The sequence below is a fragment of the Anolis sagrei genome, chromosome 2 (genome assembly GCF_037176765.1).
Source record: "Anolis sagrei isolate rAnoSag1 chromosome 2, rAnoSag1.mat, whole genome shotgun sequence".
In the NCBI taxonomy this organism is placed as follows: Eukaryota; Metazoa; Chordata; class Lepidosauria; order Squamata; family Dactyloidae; genus Anolis; species Anolis sagrei.
In genome coordinates this window covers 156,110,906-156,126,654 of record NC_090022.1, presented here as the reverse complement: position 1 = coordinate 156,126,654, position 15,749 = coordinate 156,110,906, and the positions used below count along the sequence as shown (strand labels likewise).

Genomic DNA, 15,749 nt, shown 5'->3' with positions numbered 1-15,749 from the left:
CCCGACATGCTCAAAGCAGCCCTTTAAAGGATCCTAATGGTTCTGAAATCTTAGCAGCATTAGCAATTGCCTTTGGAGGCGGCATTGGTCTACTGTTGAGTTGCCATTGGCTCCCGGTCTATTCAAAGCATAGAAGAAAATGCTCTGCTCAGCCACATTCAGCACTGCTAAAGTCAAAGTCTGCTTTTGCAAGTCAGTTTTCTCGGCCCATTAACAATGCTTCCCAAAGGCTGGTTTTATTGAACTGACAAGGACTGAGTTAACGCTTCAAGTATCATACAGCTCTCAAGTTTTAGGCCAGCATCAAATTTGCAGAAAAGTAGCCAGTTCCAATTCAAATAATTATATGGTTATTGCCCAGTGCTACTAACACTCTCATGAGCCCTGAACATGATGAGCCAATTTCAGTTTTTCAGTTGGTTATGCAAATTTACTGGATTTTTTAATTGCAGTGGGGACAACAATGTATCCTCCAAAATAAAAAGAGATGCTGCCACTTTGAAGAAATACTGTGATCAGCCCAACAGATCAAAATTGTATTACATATAGAAACATAAAAGTAACAGGATATGTGTGCCATTATTTTAGAAACTGCAAAGCAGTGCAAAGGAATTCTGATTATTTTACGAGTCTGCCTGTCCACACATTATTACTCACATATGGTGCATAAATGCATTAAAAAAAACAAGCACACACCAGTAAGAATCAACCTGTGCATAGCACTAATGAGTCCAATAGTCTACATATTAAGTTCCATAAAGTGATGACAGTATAAAAAAAAGGAATACAGCTCCCACAGGTGGAGGCAAATCAAACTCTAATTTATTCCTCCAGGAAAGGTCTGTTTTGGAACAGTTTGAGCATCCCTTAACCAGAATTCAAAAAATAAATAAATGATATTGTCCCCACGGGTGGCTAAGATAGTGATATCTTTTATTTCTGATAGTTCCATGTACACAATCTGTGTTTCATGCACTAAGTTATTAAAATATTCAGGCTCTGTGGAAAAGATATACTATGAAGATCAATGAACTTTGTGTTTAGACTTGGGTCCCATCTCCACGATATCGCATATGTAAATACATGCAAATACAAGTATGCCAAAAGAAAAAAATACCAAAATTCAAACCATTTTTGGTCCAAAGGTAAGAGTTGTTGTTGTTGTTCATTCGTTCAGTCGTCTCCGACTCTTCGTGACCTCATGGACCAGCCCACGCCAGAGCTCCCTGTCGGCCGTCACCACCCCCAGCTCCCTCAAGGTCAGTCCAGTCACTTCAAGGATGCCATCCATCCATCTTGCCCTTGGTCGGCCCCTCTTCCTTTTTCCTTCCACTTTCCCCAGCATAATTGTCTTCTCTAGGCTTTCCTGTCTCCTCATAATGTGGCCAAAGTATTTCAATTTTGTCTCTAGTATCTTTCCCTCCAGTGAGCAGTCGGGCTTTATTTCCTGGAGGATGGATTGGTTGGATCTTCTTGCAGTCCAAGGCACTCTCAGAACTTTCCTCCAGCACCACAAGGTAAGAGTAACTCAACCTGTATTTGCTACTATACATTTAGATTTTCTTACAAATGTCTTAATAACCATCAGCACATTCCTCATGCAACAGCTCTCTCTCTCTCTAGGTGTACAGAAGAAAACCAAAGGCAGGAATTGTATTATATGCTACCTGTAAAACTTTTAGGGGGAAAAATGTGCTTTTGAAACAGAAATCCCAAGTCCAACCACCAATGTTTTCCAGTTAGACAATAAAGTTTAAAGCACGTGAAATTCAGCCAAAGTTCCAAACTCATATACGTTTCTCCTGTTAGTTTGCCATGGCTTCCCCCAAAGAATCTAAAAGCAGGAAAATGGGAAATTCACCAATAACAGTTATTCCTCCTGTGACAAATATTAATATTTTAAGCATTAACTAATCAAATACAATACAAGACACCATTCAAGTGGGTCCCATTCAAACTGCATTGTACAGTCCAAATCTGTAATGAAGATGTGTAAGGAAAACTAGACTAAATATACCACATAAGCCTCTGTGTACAATAGTGTCTTCTGTTAAAAACAGCTAATTATTGTTCAGTCCTGTTTAAGGAAGTATATGCTCAAGTGGGAAGAAAAACACATTGTGCAGATAAGAATCAGAACAAGCAGGACTAACAATGCAGTATGCAAACATTTAGTTATTTATGGTATTTATATCCCGCCCTTATCACCTTGAAGGGGACTCAGGGCAGCTTACATAAGTGGCATTATTCCATTCTCGAACAACAACAATTAAAAACAATTAAACAACACTACCTCTGACCTCACTACCTCTGAGGATGCTTGCCATAGATGCAGGCAAAACGTCAGGAGAAATGCCTCTAGAACATGGCTCTATAGCCCGAAAAAGCCCACAAGAACCTAATTAAACAACAATTTAAAACAACATTAAAACAACATATGTAAACATCAGACTATTGTGCATATATCCAAAGCCATATATATCCAGACATGACGCTGTAAAGTATGTGTTGTCTTCTGTCTAGAGATATTGTACAAAAGCTAATCATGAAATAGTTCACCTTCAATGTAGGCTTTCATGGCTGGAATCACTGGGTCTCACTACCTCTGAGGATGCTTGCCATAGATGCAGGCGAAACATCAGGAGAGAATGCCTCTAGGACATGGCCATATAGCCCAAAAAAACCTACAACAACCCAGTTCACCTTCAAATCAAAGATAATCTGAGAACATGCCACATATAGCAATATAGCTAATCCTGTTACAGCAGGGTAACAAGGCTGAGACGTTTACAAGGCTGGCTACATAAATCTCCCCTAACACCATTATATGACAGCCTAAGATTACAACAAATCTCTAACTTAAACATTGTTATGCTCTCAGCTTTAATTGGCCAAATTGGATTTAAGTGTGATAAATCATTTTGCCAATCAATTTTTTCCTGACTCAAAATACAGTCATACAAATAAAAGTATATCCACCAAATACTTGTCCATCCATATTTGACCTTCAGTCATTATCCTAATCATCTCTTCAATTTAACAACTTTCAAAAGTATATAGTTCACCAAAAATCTTAAGATGAAACCAATTTAGTGAAGAATTATCAAACACTTTGTCACTTCCTAGATATTAATCTGAGGAGTGCCATATACTTTTTGGGCGGTGGGAGGGAGGGAAGGATTTTTGCCACCTTTCAGAAATATAGACAAAGTGCAGGCATGAAAGAGGGTCACAGATCATAGTATACATTCAAACAATACTTTTTGGTACTGTGTACAATGTTATATGTATTTAATATTATCAGTCAGTCAAAATTTGGAGATTACCAATATTCACTTCTAAAATATCCTATGAAAACCATCAATGGTATCTTCTATATGATTGTATGAACCCAACAATCAGTTGATAGTATCATAATTGTTAGTATCCAAGACTCCATGGAGTCTGTTGATTTTGCTCATTTGTTTTTCCATAGATATAGTATGAATTTGTGTTGGGCTCTGGGAAGAAAGAATCAAGTTCTGTTTTATTAGTGACAGCCAGGGCTCATCGATTGGCTAATATGGAAGGAAAAGACCCCAACTGCATGGTGCCACCTTCTTTTTACCCAACTTCATCCGCCTTTTGTTGTTTCTGTGGCTACGACTCCCTGAGACCTCTGGAGTTGATGGTGGAGAAAAATGACCTCCACCCTACCTTTAGTGTGGTTGTCTACTAGTATTTTAGAGGGGAGGCAAATGGCCAGCCTGGGGGTGGGGAGGAGGCCACACACAGAATATAAGGCAACCCAGCAAGAAGGAAAGGAGAGAGGAGGATGGTATAATGGGAGGGTGCAAAGGTAAGAGGTATGCTGAAGATGAGAGGTGAACAAGAGGGGCAGATATAATGGGAAGTACAGAAGCAACATAGACATAGAGAACAGAAACACAGAGAAGCAGCCAAGGAAGAAATGTGACAGGAAAGAAGAGGGCAAGACAGCTGCAGAGCACGGAAAAAAAGTCTCTTCATCAGTCCTGATTTCTTATGCATGAGGTACCACCTCTGTCTAACTCAATGGTTTTCAACCTGTGGGTCCCCAGATATTTTGGCCTTCAACTCCCAGAAATCCTAACAGCTGGTAAACTGACTGGGATTTCTGGGAGTTGTAGGCCAAAACACCTGGGGACCCACAGATTGAGAACCACTGCTCTAACTGATGGATGGGCTGTCTCTCTATTTTGTCTTCTTTTGAGAGGCAAGGAGTGTGCCATCCTTGAGCAAAGGAGCAGCTGAGGAAAAGCAAGAGATCAGATAGAAGTTTGCGAGTGACAAATAAGAAAAGGGTGTAATTCTTGGATTTTGGAGAGTGGCAATTTTACAGAAGGATAAAGTCCTTTTGGTAGAACTTATTGTTTACTTTTCTTAGCTAAAGAAGGGGCTTTGGAACTGGTCACTCACACAAATGGCCTTGTAAGTTGAATTGGCCTTAAACCTAAGTCAATCTGCATAAGAAATGTATATACAGTAAGACAGCATATTTTTTTAGTTAAACTTTCTTGGCAGAATCACAGATCTGGAACTATGGATATGAGCAAACACTACTTATTTATTTATTTGATTTACCACACTTGTACTCTGACCTACTCACCCTGAAGGGGACTCAGGGTGGCCTTACAAAGGCAAAATTCAATGCCATATATACTACTAAATGAGCTTACTTTCAGTCTCAGCATACTGTAGAGTTACGCTGCAGGACCTACAGATTCGTACAGAAATATCCTCTATCAGAATTCAATAGGTCCTCCAACATAACTCTGTAGTATCCTCCTGGGTTGTATATTATAGAATGACAGGGGGGATCTAGCAAATTCCTTGAGAGATCATTTTTTCCTGGTTGCAGGTAAGTGAAAATGTTGATATGGATTCCATGGTTATAGGGGTCTTACTTTACTGTATTATTTGTAATCCCATTTCCTTCTCCAATACAGCCAAGCAGCAAGGAAACAAAACAGCAATGGGGTGTGTGTAACCATATAAAAAAGATTTATGTACTGCAAGAGGTAGAAGTAAAACATAGGATAAGTGGTGGAATAGGTCAGCCAGATTGGCATTTTGAAAACCAACCCAAGACATCCTTCCATCTGAACAAAAATAATTCCTTCTCTCCCATAATTCCTTCTCTCCCATGTAGCACAATATCCCCCCCACGTAGCACATATGACTGGACTGGCATTCAGATCTTCAGGGCAGCTTAGGTGATGCTTGGGGCCTGGCTCTCAAAGCTCCATCCACCAACACTTCATTGCCCTGCCATCTCAGGTTTCCACCTTACTCTGCTTAGTGGTAAGAACAGCCCTGAAAGTATTATGAAATACTATTTAAGCATGAAGACAGCTGTAAAAAAGAAAAATGATTTTGACATATTACAAAATATTATGTTTCTCTTGGAAATCAGTTAAATCAAATTTTAAGTAACTGATGATGGTTTGTAATGTATCCTGCTTGAAAACAGATGTGTAAATGAAATACACATGTTTAGGACACAATTCCACTTTTCAAATATAAGTTTATCATCTGAATTCTCCCCTCATCACGTCACATACATACTTAAGTGTGAGAAGAGATGCAAAAACAGTTGCACTGTGATATCTCCCTCATGTACTGAGAGCAAACAACACGTTTTGAAGTATACATGTACTGCAACATTACCTTTTCCAATGAGAGCACGAAAAACAGAAAGACAGATGTTTCAACCAAAAGCAACCCCCCAGTACCTATTTTACAAAACACGCAGTCCATTCACTCTCACTTGTTTCATCGATGTGTTAAATATCAAATTTTTTCTCCAATTTTCGTCCAGTCACTATGAATGGTGTTAAAAAATATAGTCTTTCCATTGGGGCCTATAGCTTTCACGACATTTTTAAATGAATCTTTGACCCAAAAATGGGCTAAAAAGTCATGTGAAAGGAACTAAACATTAAGTTATACAGAAACAGAAGGCTAAATAACTTCTATATCCAAACCTGGTGTCTTGGTGTGTTGAAAACTTTACAAGCCTGAATTATAAGCTTATGACTAAGGGCTTGTAAAACAATTTAAAAAACAGGATCCCACATTTGGATATTATAGTATTTTTTTATTTCTGATTAATCTGGAGAAGCAACACAGAAATAAATGGGCTACATGCCCTAGCATGTTGTTTGTTCATAGCAAGCCATAATTCACGGCAGTAAAATATTCTCTTTGAATACGATCATAAAATGAAAACTGTTGCAATTTTTTTCAGGCCACATTTATAGAACATCTAGTCTGAAACAGCTCAAACCTTATATATCTTTTCAAAATATGCCAAGACTGGAGGTTATAAAAATTACTTTTAGGATTACAACTTCCAGAATCCTTCAGAGAGCATGCTCACCATCTCAAAAAATAACTCAGGATATGTTTGCTACTACATTATTTATTGTTTTAACTTTTCAAGCCATTATTCTTTATTTACATTGCGGTGGGGCAAGAAATATGCATTACATCCTTGTAATAAAGTCTCTAAAGCAAGGACTGTCAGAGACTGTGGCCAATAAGGAAGAAATATTGTTATCACTTACAACCAATTATGCCATGCAAGTCTCATTACTAATCAGTCAAAACAAGGAGACAACTGAAGGTGATGAGCAAATAGAAACTAGTCATTTACTTTTAACTAAAGATATGTTGACTTGGCAGATGGGAGACTGACACCAAATTTAAGTAAAGTAGTATTTTTCTGCACACAATAAGTTCACAGATTTGGTTACAAAGAGGCATGGGCAAAGGTCACCAACACAACTGTGTTAAGATGTTTTGGACAAATGACTAAACATTATGAACACAGATGATCTTCTGAAGAGGTCATGAAAATTATATGTTGGCCTGACCTCCTGGAAGCATTTCTTGGGTGTACTGAAGACCTAAGTCTATTTATTTCCTTAACATGGCAGTTAACCAATACTATCTGCTATTTCTGTGACTATACGGATGTGGAAAAATTCCACCAGGAGATGGTGTCTCCTCATCTCAACACAGGATCATTATCAAACCTGAATTATTAAAAGGTCTATCTCTGCTCTTCAAGATAGACCGTGTTCTGCAAGAGAAGAGGAACTATTCAACTGGATAAATTACTGCAATACATTCTGCGTTTTTCTCTTATGGTAGTTCACGTATTTTATTCTAATTCTGTTATAATGGAGCAAAACAATGAGATATGCAGAAAGGACGTGAAGTATATTCCCTAACCAATGGAAATATTACTCATTCTGCTTCTATATTTCTTGTTGTTATTGCAAGATGACTGCTGGGCTAGAAATATTTGTTTTGAAATGAGAGCTAAGACATAAAAATATTACACATCTACACAGAACTGTTACATACACAGAACTGATTAAGAGCAAAATAGGAAGAATTGGTGTTAAAAATACCTGTTGGGGAGGAATTTCTATGTACAAGTACCTCCTATTCATCTTGACTACTAACTTCACACATTCTAACATGGTTAATACAAGCAGACTGGGATTTTTCAACTATATTGCTACCAGTGATGCTGCCTATGAAACCATCTCCCCTGAGAATGGCTCACCAGCATGAAAATAAAAAGCAAATGTTTTAAACCTTTTACCACAGGCCATAAACCGTATCTGCATTGAATATGTGTTTCTGACCTTTAAATCTCATGCTGTTGTTTAATTTTGCAACTGAAGCATGTTGTTAGTAGCTGCTCACTAATGTTATATAATATAAGAGAAAAAATGGTAACAAATTCACCCATTAACCTTCTTTGACTTTTAGAAGATTCTCAATGTAGAAGCAGGAGAACTTTAGATAACAATTCTAATGGGCATAATGGAGCAAAATTTAGTAACATCAAGCCTCATGGGTTTGATTGATAAGCAATAAAGAGATAGTGATTTCTCACATACTGAATCAGTGGGATGTTAATAATGACCTCGATCCTAGTAGTGGATTCTAACTAGAGTGGACACATTTGAGCCAGTTGCTGAATGGTAAGACTAGCAGTAGGATTTAGGCCATAAAAGAGACATCAAAACAAACACAGAGGAGGCTAAATATATAGTCAGCCTCTCACATTCATAGGGTTTAGGTGCCCAAGACTGCCACAAAACTGAAAAAGCTGCAACTATAATAACCCCCTCCCCCACAAAAATATGCTACAAACTCAACAGAAGAAGGTGTAAGGCACGAAGGTGGATTGTCAGCAAAGGGGTTTAAACTGACAGTGGAAAGGAGACTGAGCTAGTGGGGTACACACAGAGAGGGAGAAATACAGTTGTCCCTCCCCATATGCACAGCTTGAAAATCCCAGTTTTTCCCCAAAAGCTAATCCGTGATGTTATATAAGGGATACCATTTTATCATATTGTTCTATACTGTGAGATTTGAGCATCCATAAATTTTGATATCCATGGGGAGCCCTGGAAAGAAGGGCCCTCTACTAAGTTATGTATTGATTGAAGAATAGGGAAAAAATAATTAATATACTTATATACCACTTTTCTCACCCCTAGGAGGACTCAAAGATAAATTGAGGTTCGCCATCATTCAATGTAGCAACACTTAGGCAACTTGCAAATTGCATTTCTCTACCTCCCATGCTGCTATTTCTTAGTTCTCCGGCAAAGGGGCATATATCTTGTTTTTTGACTGGTCTGCTATATCTCTTTAAGGGGCAAGACCAGAAGCGCTTACTGAACATTGGTGATTCTCAAAGTATGCTCCGTGGAGCACTTGGGGCTCTGTGAAGCATTCAGCAGGGCTCTGTGCTTCCCTCCTTTCCCCTCCTCACCGGCTATAATTCAGCCCGACCGTTGTGAGTGCCCTGACCCTGCCTACCAAAGGATTGTCCCTCCATGGCCACTGTCTGGACCTAGCAGCAGCTCCTTTCCTTCTCCCTCCTTCACAGTTATTTCCCCTCATAGCAGCATCCCTCTTCCTCTCTACCATTTTCCTTTTTCCACCCATCCTCTTGAAAGACCTTTGACCACCCCTTCCTTTTCTCCATTGTTATGTTGGGCTTGAGGAAACAATGCCACTGTCTTCCCTCCCCTTAAACAACACTTTTGCATCCTGCGCCTTTGAGGCCTGCTTCCTGTTATCCACCACGGTGGTGCTTGTAGTCAAGGGCAGTGGGTGGGCCCTGGGGTGGGTTGACCCGAGACTCCAGCAGCATGCTGAGAATGTGGGCCGTGGTGGGCAATACAGAGCTGGCCTTGCGAAGGGCCTCGTGGTACCTGCTGTGGAATGGCTCCTAAGTTCACATGGGCTCCCCATAGGTCCATAGGGAGTGCTTTGGAGCGTGAAGCTCTGCACAGCTCCTTCTGGAAGACCCCACCCTAGGACCAAGGCAGTGTGAGCAATGCGAGGCAGCTGGTTATTGCTGCAGAGGCAGCATGAGCATCCTCTTAATCAATTGCTACTGAGAAGGAAGGAAGCAAAGGAGGAGGCCTTACTTTTCCCCTCAGCAAGCTCCCTTGTGCTGGTTAAGGATAGTCCTAATTTCAGAAGGAGTGCTCCCCCCTTTCCCCTCCTCCAGCCAATGAATTTGCCAACAGGAGATCCTAGTGAGTGTCCAGGCTGTACCTGGTGCAGCAGCCTCTGCCACTGCCTCTTGACCAGCAGCCACCTCCACAGCATGAACAACAGCATCAGAAACTGCAACTGCTGCCCCCTTTTCTTCCTCCGCTGTGGAATGGTATATGAAAAAATGGAGGATTGAAAAAGGGCGGGGGGAGCAAGAGAGAGAAAAGAGGAGGAAAGGATGGAAAAGGGAGAGAAAGAGGAAGTAGGAAAATGGGTGGGCAAATGTGGGCTGTGTTTCACCTCCATCCACAGACCATGCTTTGTTTGGTTTGATGGGTGGATATGAGGGTTTTGATGAGTTGGTTGTGGGTTGCTCTGAAGAGAATTTTGGAAGTAACGAAGCGGCGAAGGAGGAGGCCTTCTTTTCCTCCCTCAGAAAGCTCCCTTATCTTAATAAAAAAAAACTGGTGTGGTTTTGGTGGGCTGGAGCTGATTAATTTCAACGGGGAGATCTGCTTTGACATACTAGCATTTTGAGTTAAGAACTTGGTCACAGAACAAACTAAACTTGTATATCAAAAGAATCACTGTATATACATCATATATATAATATAATATATAAACATTTCTTGGGGCTCCACGAAAAACTTTTGCTTCAAAATGGGCTCCATGGCTGAAAAGGTTTGAGAACCGCTGGTCACATAACAAGATGCTGCTGTTGATGAGAATAATAATAATAATAATAATATATTTTGGACTATATTGAATATTTTCAACATAACACTGTTTAACCTATGAACATAATTAATTTACTATTTTAAAACTTTGTTAAAGTACAAGTGTCCTACTGGTGCACTTTTTTAGCTGTGTTACGTGGATAGTGTGAACACCAGTATACCTCCATATGTTAGGAAATGAGAATACAAAGAAATAGGAGGCACATCTATAGTAAATATGTGAACTCCATCATGTTTCCTATGATAGGTTCTTTTCTACTAAACGCACGGTGTGTTACTATCAAATTAACTTATTAAATAGCCTTTTTAAGTTGGGAATTTAAATATCAATTTGCAGCTACCAACTATTAAGAAACAATGTATCTGCCAAGTCATGCAAAATACGCTGGGCATAGCCATAGGCCTCTTCCACACAGGGATGTTTTGACTGATTTATGCCACACTATTGCTTCCCTTTGTAAATGCTGGTACATTTTCCTCTAACTTTTTTCCTTCAGTCCCAACTTGGTATAGTTCCTGGAGATAACATATTTCTATTCATTTTGGGAATCTGCATGCAATTTCAGCTGTAAGGTTAGTTTTGGATATGTCACATCCTGTCACCGCACTCCTAATTTTGCTGCTGTTTCTATTGATACCTTCCATTCAAATCCTTACATGTGCCTTCTATTTCACACTCAGATCTAACATCACAACCAACACAAGGAGCAAATGTCCACAAAAGAACCTATGAATTCATATGAACCATTTAGTTGAACTGCAAATGGAAGCCACTGTTCTTTTATACAAAAAGTCTCAGAAGAAACTAAGTCTGTAGAAAAAATAGAAGTCCCCAAAAAGTGGGAAAATACAATAATTATCCGTCACAAAGTTACCAATAGAGGATGCAAATGTTTGGAAGAGTTGTGATGAGAGAAATCACTGGAGCCAATTTTCCAAAGGTTTTAAAAGTGGTGAATGTTTGTGTGCAGTTACAAAAACAATAGTGAAATCCAGGACTGATTCATCAATTCACAATGTTCTGTAACTAGAGATTTCCTCTACTGAGGGACTTTATAGATGTAAATTCCTATGGACTGCACTAAGGTAAAGGTTTCCCCCTGACATTAAGTCTAGTTGTGTCCGACTCTGGGGGGGGGGGGGGGGGTGATGCTCATCTCCATTTCTAAGCCGAAGAGCCGGAGTTGTCCGTAGACGCCTCCTAGGTCATGTAGCTGGCATGACTTTGTGAAGCACCATTACCTTCCTGCAGAAGTGGTACCTATTGATCAACTCATATTTGCATATTTTCAAACTGCTAGGTTGGCAGAAGCTGGGGCTAACAGTGGGAGCTCATCCCATTCGCTGGATTCAAACTGCCAACCTTTCAGTAAGCAAGTTCAGCAGCTCAGCGGTTTAACCTGCTGTGCCACCAGGGAGCCCCATGGACTGGACTACTGAACAGAATTTGCCTCTTTTATAATATTAGTCATTTTCACAAACTATTCCACACAATTATCTCACAAAATCCGACAGCTATATTATTTTTTGACCAAAACTGCTAAAATCTGTTTGCTTTGTTGGCTGGAGAATTCTGGCACTCTTTAGTCCAAGAAGTAGGTTTTTTTCAAGCTCTGTATCAATATAAGAGGCTGACCCAAACTTTTTGTTCTACTGGTGTACCTGTCCCTTCAAATGAAAGAAGCTTATGGATTATCAAAAGAGAATTAGGACAGCACAGATTGCATTTTTCATATACAACACACCAAGAAAGCTTTACATCTCTTACCTGAGAGAAATTTAGGCCATTCAGTGGGTGGCATTGCTCCTCTACTTTTTCTACAGCCCCGGTCTGCTTACGCAGTCGTTCAGCTTCCTGGGCAAGGTAGAGATCCAAGACAGGCACACCGCGTGATTTGATGTCAACTTCAGTCAGAGAATTAACCATAAGCATGACCCACACAGGTCTTTTCCTTTCCCAGTTGCCTGCAATAGCATTGAAGAGATAGTCTGCATACAGCCCTTTGCCTCGCTGGTCTGGGGTCATCCAGGAAGGCATCATGAGCTTGACATATTCCAAGTGGCGCTTGAGTCGGCGGTAGATGTCCCTTGGAAGTACATCCTGAAGGTTCTCACCTTGCGGCAGGAGCTGGCAACTCGTCAGAGCAGAGATTGTGTAGGGATCTGTAAGGTCCAGCTCAAAGTAGACAATATGGCTCTGCTGGAAGGCTTTCTTTGAATTCTCAGGAATATGATCCCAGACTCGAGTATACGGTACATGAATAGTACCAAAAAAATAAGACGGTGGGTCTCTCTTTATAGTCCACAGGAAGGAGTTCAGCTCACTTTGCTGAAGGAAAGGAAACACAGTAGTGAAGACAAACAGAACTATATATACCGATAAAACACAAAGGGACTAACAACAACCTTTGGATATGGCTGACTCAAGACAACAAACCAAGAGAATCAATTTTAGGGATAAAACATGGAATATCAGTGTTGAATGATCTTAAACTTGCCTTCCAAAAATTTTGGAATGGCAGAAGAAGCCTTAGGCTTGATCTACACTGCCAAATAAAGCAGCTTCAGAATGTGGATTAATTGACATAAAATCCTATTCAGTGTAGTTAATCCACATTCTGAAACCAATATACCTCCATATTATATACCACTGGCATTATATGGCAGTGTAGACCCAGCCTTAGACACCACAAACCAGCATTTCCCCCTCAGAGGCTAAAAAAAAGGGAACTATCTCAGATTGTAAATGTCTTTGGTATTCTTTCTGAAACCTGTTGCCTTTTCTTTTATTCACAGGACAAGACTTTGCTACCATCAAATGTGGTAAAAGATCCTGCAAGGTGTCAACTGTTCATGCACTTAGCTTCTATATGTGGAACTATTAGTGGAGCAACGCTGTCAATTGCCTTTGTTAAGCAGCAGTATGTCTTGGGCCATCCCTTTATGTAAGTTTGACAGATGGCAAAAACAGCAAACAACAGTAAAGAAAACCAAGATTTTGGCTACCAGACTTATGAAAAGAAGATTGAAATAAGGTATAGTTCAATGGAATCTGTTGTACACTGAGCGAGGCAAATGTATTTCTTTAAAAACAGTTATTTAGGATAATAGATTTGAAAGATCAAGAGCAAACATGTAACATTAAGCACTTATAAAAGAACTATGAGTGCCTTTGTAAAACTCCCAGGTCCATAGCATCTCAAAATAAGAATGAAAGTACATCCCAAAACCCCATAAACTATTTTTATTACTTTAAAAATATCTTATAGAGTTGGAGGCTAGCAGATAACGGCAGAGCAATTTGGAGAAGGGGAGCAGCCCTCTTTTATGTGGCGATAACATGAATGAAGATAAACGCAAATCCAGAGAGAGGCGAGAAGTGTCACCTTCCCGCTTAAAAGCAAACAAAGAGCCCTGAAATCTGCCACAGGCATGGAGAAGGTTGGAAGGTCAACACTCCTTTGTTTTAAACAAGCCTGATCTTTATGTGACAAAGAGCACACATAAAGAGCCAAGTCTATGGAAAAGACCCCAGAAAGAAAAAAGGTACTGCCCCCTGATCTGCTCAGAATTTCATTTAACCTCCCACTCTGTTTTCAGAGCTAAGGTATTGAAAGACCAAAGATGGGACAAAGCCCTGCAATCTACATGAATATCCTAGGCAGGACATTGGTGGCAGCTGTCAAGTCTTCCAAGAATGAATGTTTAAAACTAAATTTTGGTGGGTGTTTTTGCAGGAGGCCAACTTATATTACCAGAATACTATCCTTCTTCATTGTGTCACCAGATTACTGGGTTGTTGTGATTATGCAAGGGAAGTAAAATTAAACTGATGTCGAGCACTTAAGGGTATATACTTAAATTTCTGATTTGGTAATCGAACCATTCAATTATGGTAGGCCATCCTTTCCCACACTGGTGCTCTACAAATGTATTGGACCACAACATAGCCCAACTCATCTGGAAGACATGAGGTTGGAGTTTTTAGCACACTACCCCGATAATTTGGGAAAGATGTCCAAGGTGCCTTTTAAATGTTTTTGCCTCTTTTCACATACAAGTTATAACGGAACCACAGGCAGATAATTAAAATAACACTAACTCTAGATGTCACATTTAATTACTTCTGCAGGTAGAATAAGAAAAATAGAATCAGAAAAATATGTTTAAGGTAGGAACAATGACTTGTGTGTGTGTGTCGAAAGCAACTTGAGAAATTGCAAGTCGCTTCTGGTGTGAGAGAATTGGCTGTCTGCAAGGACACTGCCAGGGGACACCTGGGTGTTTGATGTCCTTGTGGGAGGTGTCGCTCATGTCCCTGCATGGGGAACCAGAGCTGACAGAAGGAGCTCATCCATGCTCTCCTCAGATTCGAACCTGCAACCTATCGCTCTTCAGTCCTGCCAGCACAAGGGTTTAACCCACAGTGCCACCAGGGAGTCCAGGAACAATGATGTGAAATATGTATTTATTTTTCATCAATTCCTCACCCCCACCACTAGTCTTCCCCATACTGGCATGGAATGTCCTAAAAATATTTTTGGTGGTTCCCCTGCTACATCTCAATATACATATACCTCCCTTCAAAAGATAGCTAACAACCTAAAAAATCGGAAATACAACCAATGCAGTCTCTGTAGTATGCTATACTCACTGTGCCAGATTTATCATTGTGCTTAGGTGTGCTTAAGCACAGGGGGCCATTGGCCAACGGTCCAATATCCCTGCCTACCCCAAAAAATTATGATGGATTTTGCTTATGTAGTTCAATTCTAAATTTGAAGGCCTTCTGTTTCAGAGCAATTCTAGATATAGTGATAGTGTATGGAAGTGTGCCACGAAGCACACTTCAGGGCCCAAGTAAGGGACCTCATAACTTAACTAGCACAGGACCTCATTTGTTCTAAATCCAGCACTGGATATACACATCTACATTTTTAAAAATCTTATACTGCTGCACTGCTACTAGTATTAACCTAATATTAGGTTGGCTTTGCTCTGTTTTAAGGAATATCACTGGAGCAATTTACCCTTTATGTAAACAAGAATAACAATGGAGATTCACAAACCATCCGCTGGTCCATAAACATGTATAAGGCCTTTTAATTATTGATTTAGATTCTGATGAGTAAAACGAACTTCTCTCCTGACTTGCACGAACATCCTGGGACTAATCCAAGATGTTTTTAAAAATGCACTTGTTATTATTCCCTCTTTAAGCAAGCCAATACAAGTAGACACGTTGCCACCATTACCTTTAGGTCATCACATGAAAATGGCAAATTTTAGGCAAATTGGTCCAGAGAATCCACTACCTTCCATGAAGGCCAGATTAGCACTTCCCCAGTCTGTTATGTCATCAGTTTTTACAAGAAAGATTTGGCTTAAACATTTTTTTTTTACTTTGTCATTTCTACCTTCTTACATAACCCTAGCTGATGGCTGTACTGCAGTGCC

General features: G+C 39.9%; 1 protein-coding gene across 3 annotated transcripts in view; it reads right to left on the bottom strand.

The window, feature by feature from the left end:
• LOC132768093 (metalloprotease TIKI1) overlaps nt 1-15,749 on the bottom strand; it is a 74,962-nt gene that overhangs the window by 41,770 nt on the left and 17,443 nt on the right. For all 3 annotated transcript variants that reach the window (XM_060763697.2, XM_060763698.2, XM_060763699.2), the window contains exon 2: nt 12,061-12,621. In XM_060763697.2, coding sequence (XP_060619680.2) covers nt 12,061-12,621 — 561 coding nt within the window. The remainder of the gene's footprint in view (nt 1-12,060; nt 12,622-15,749) is intronic.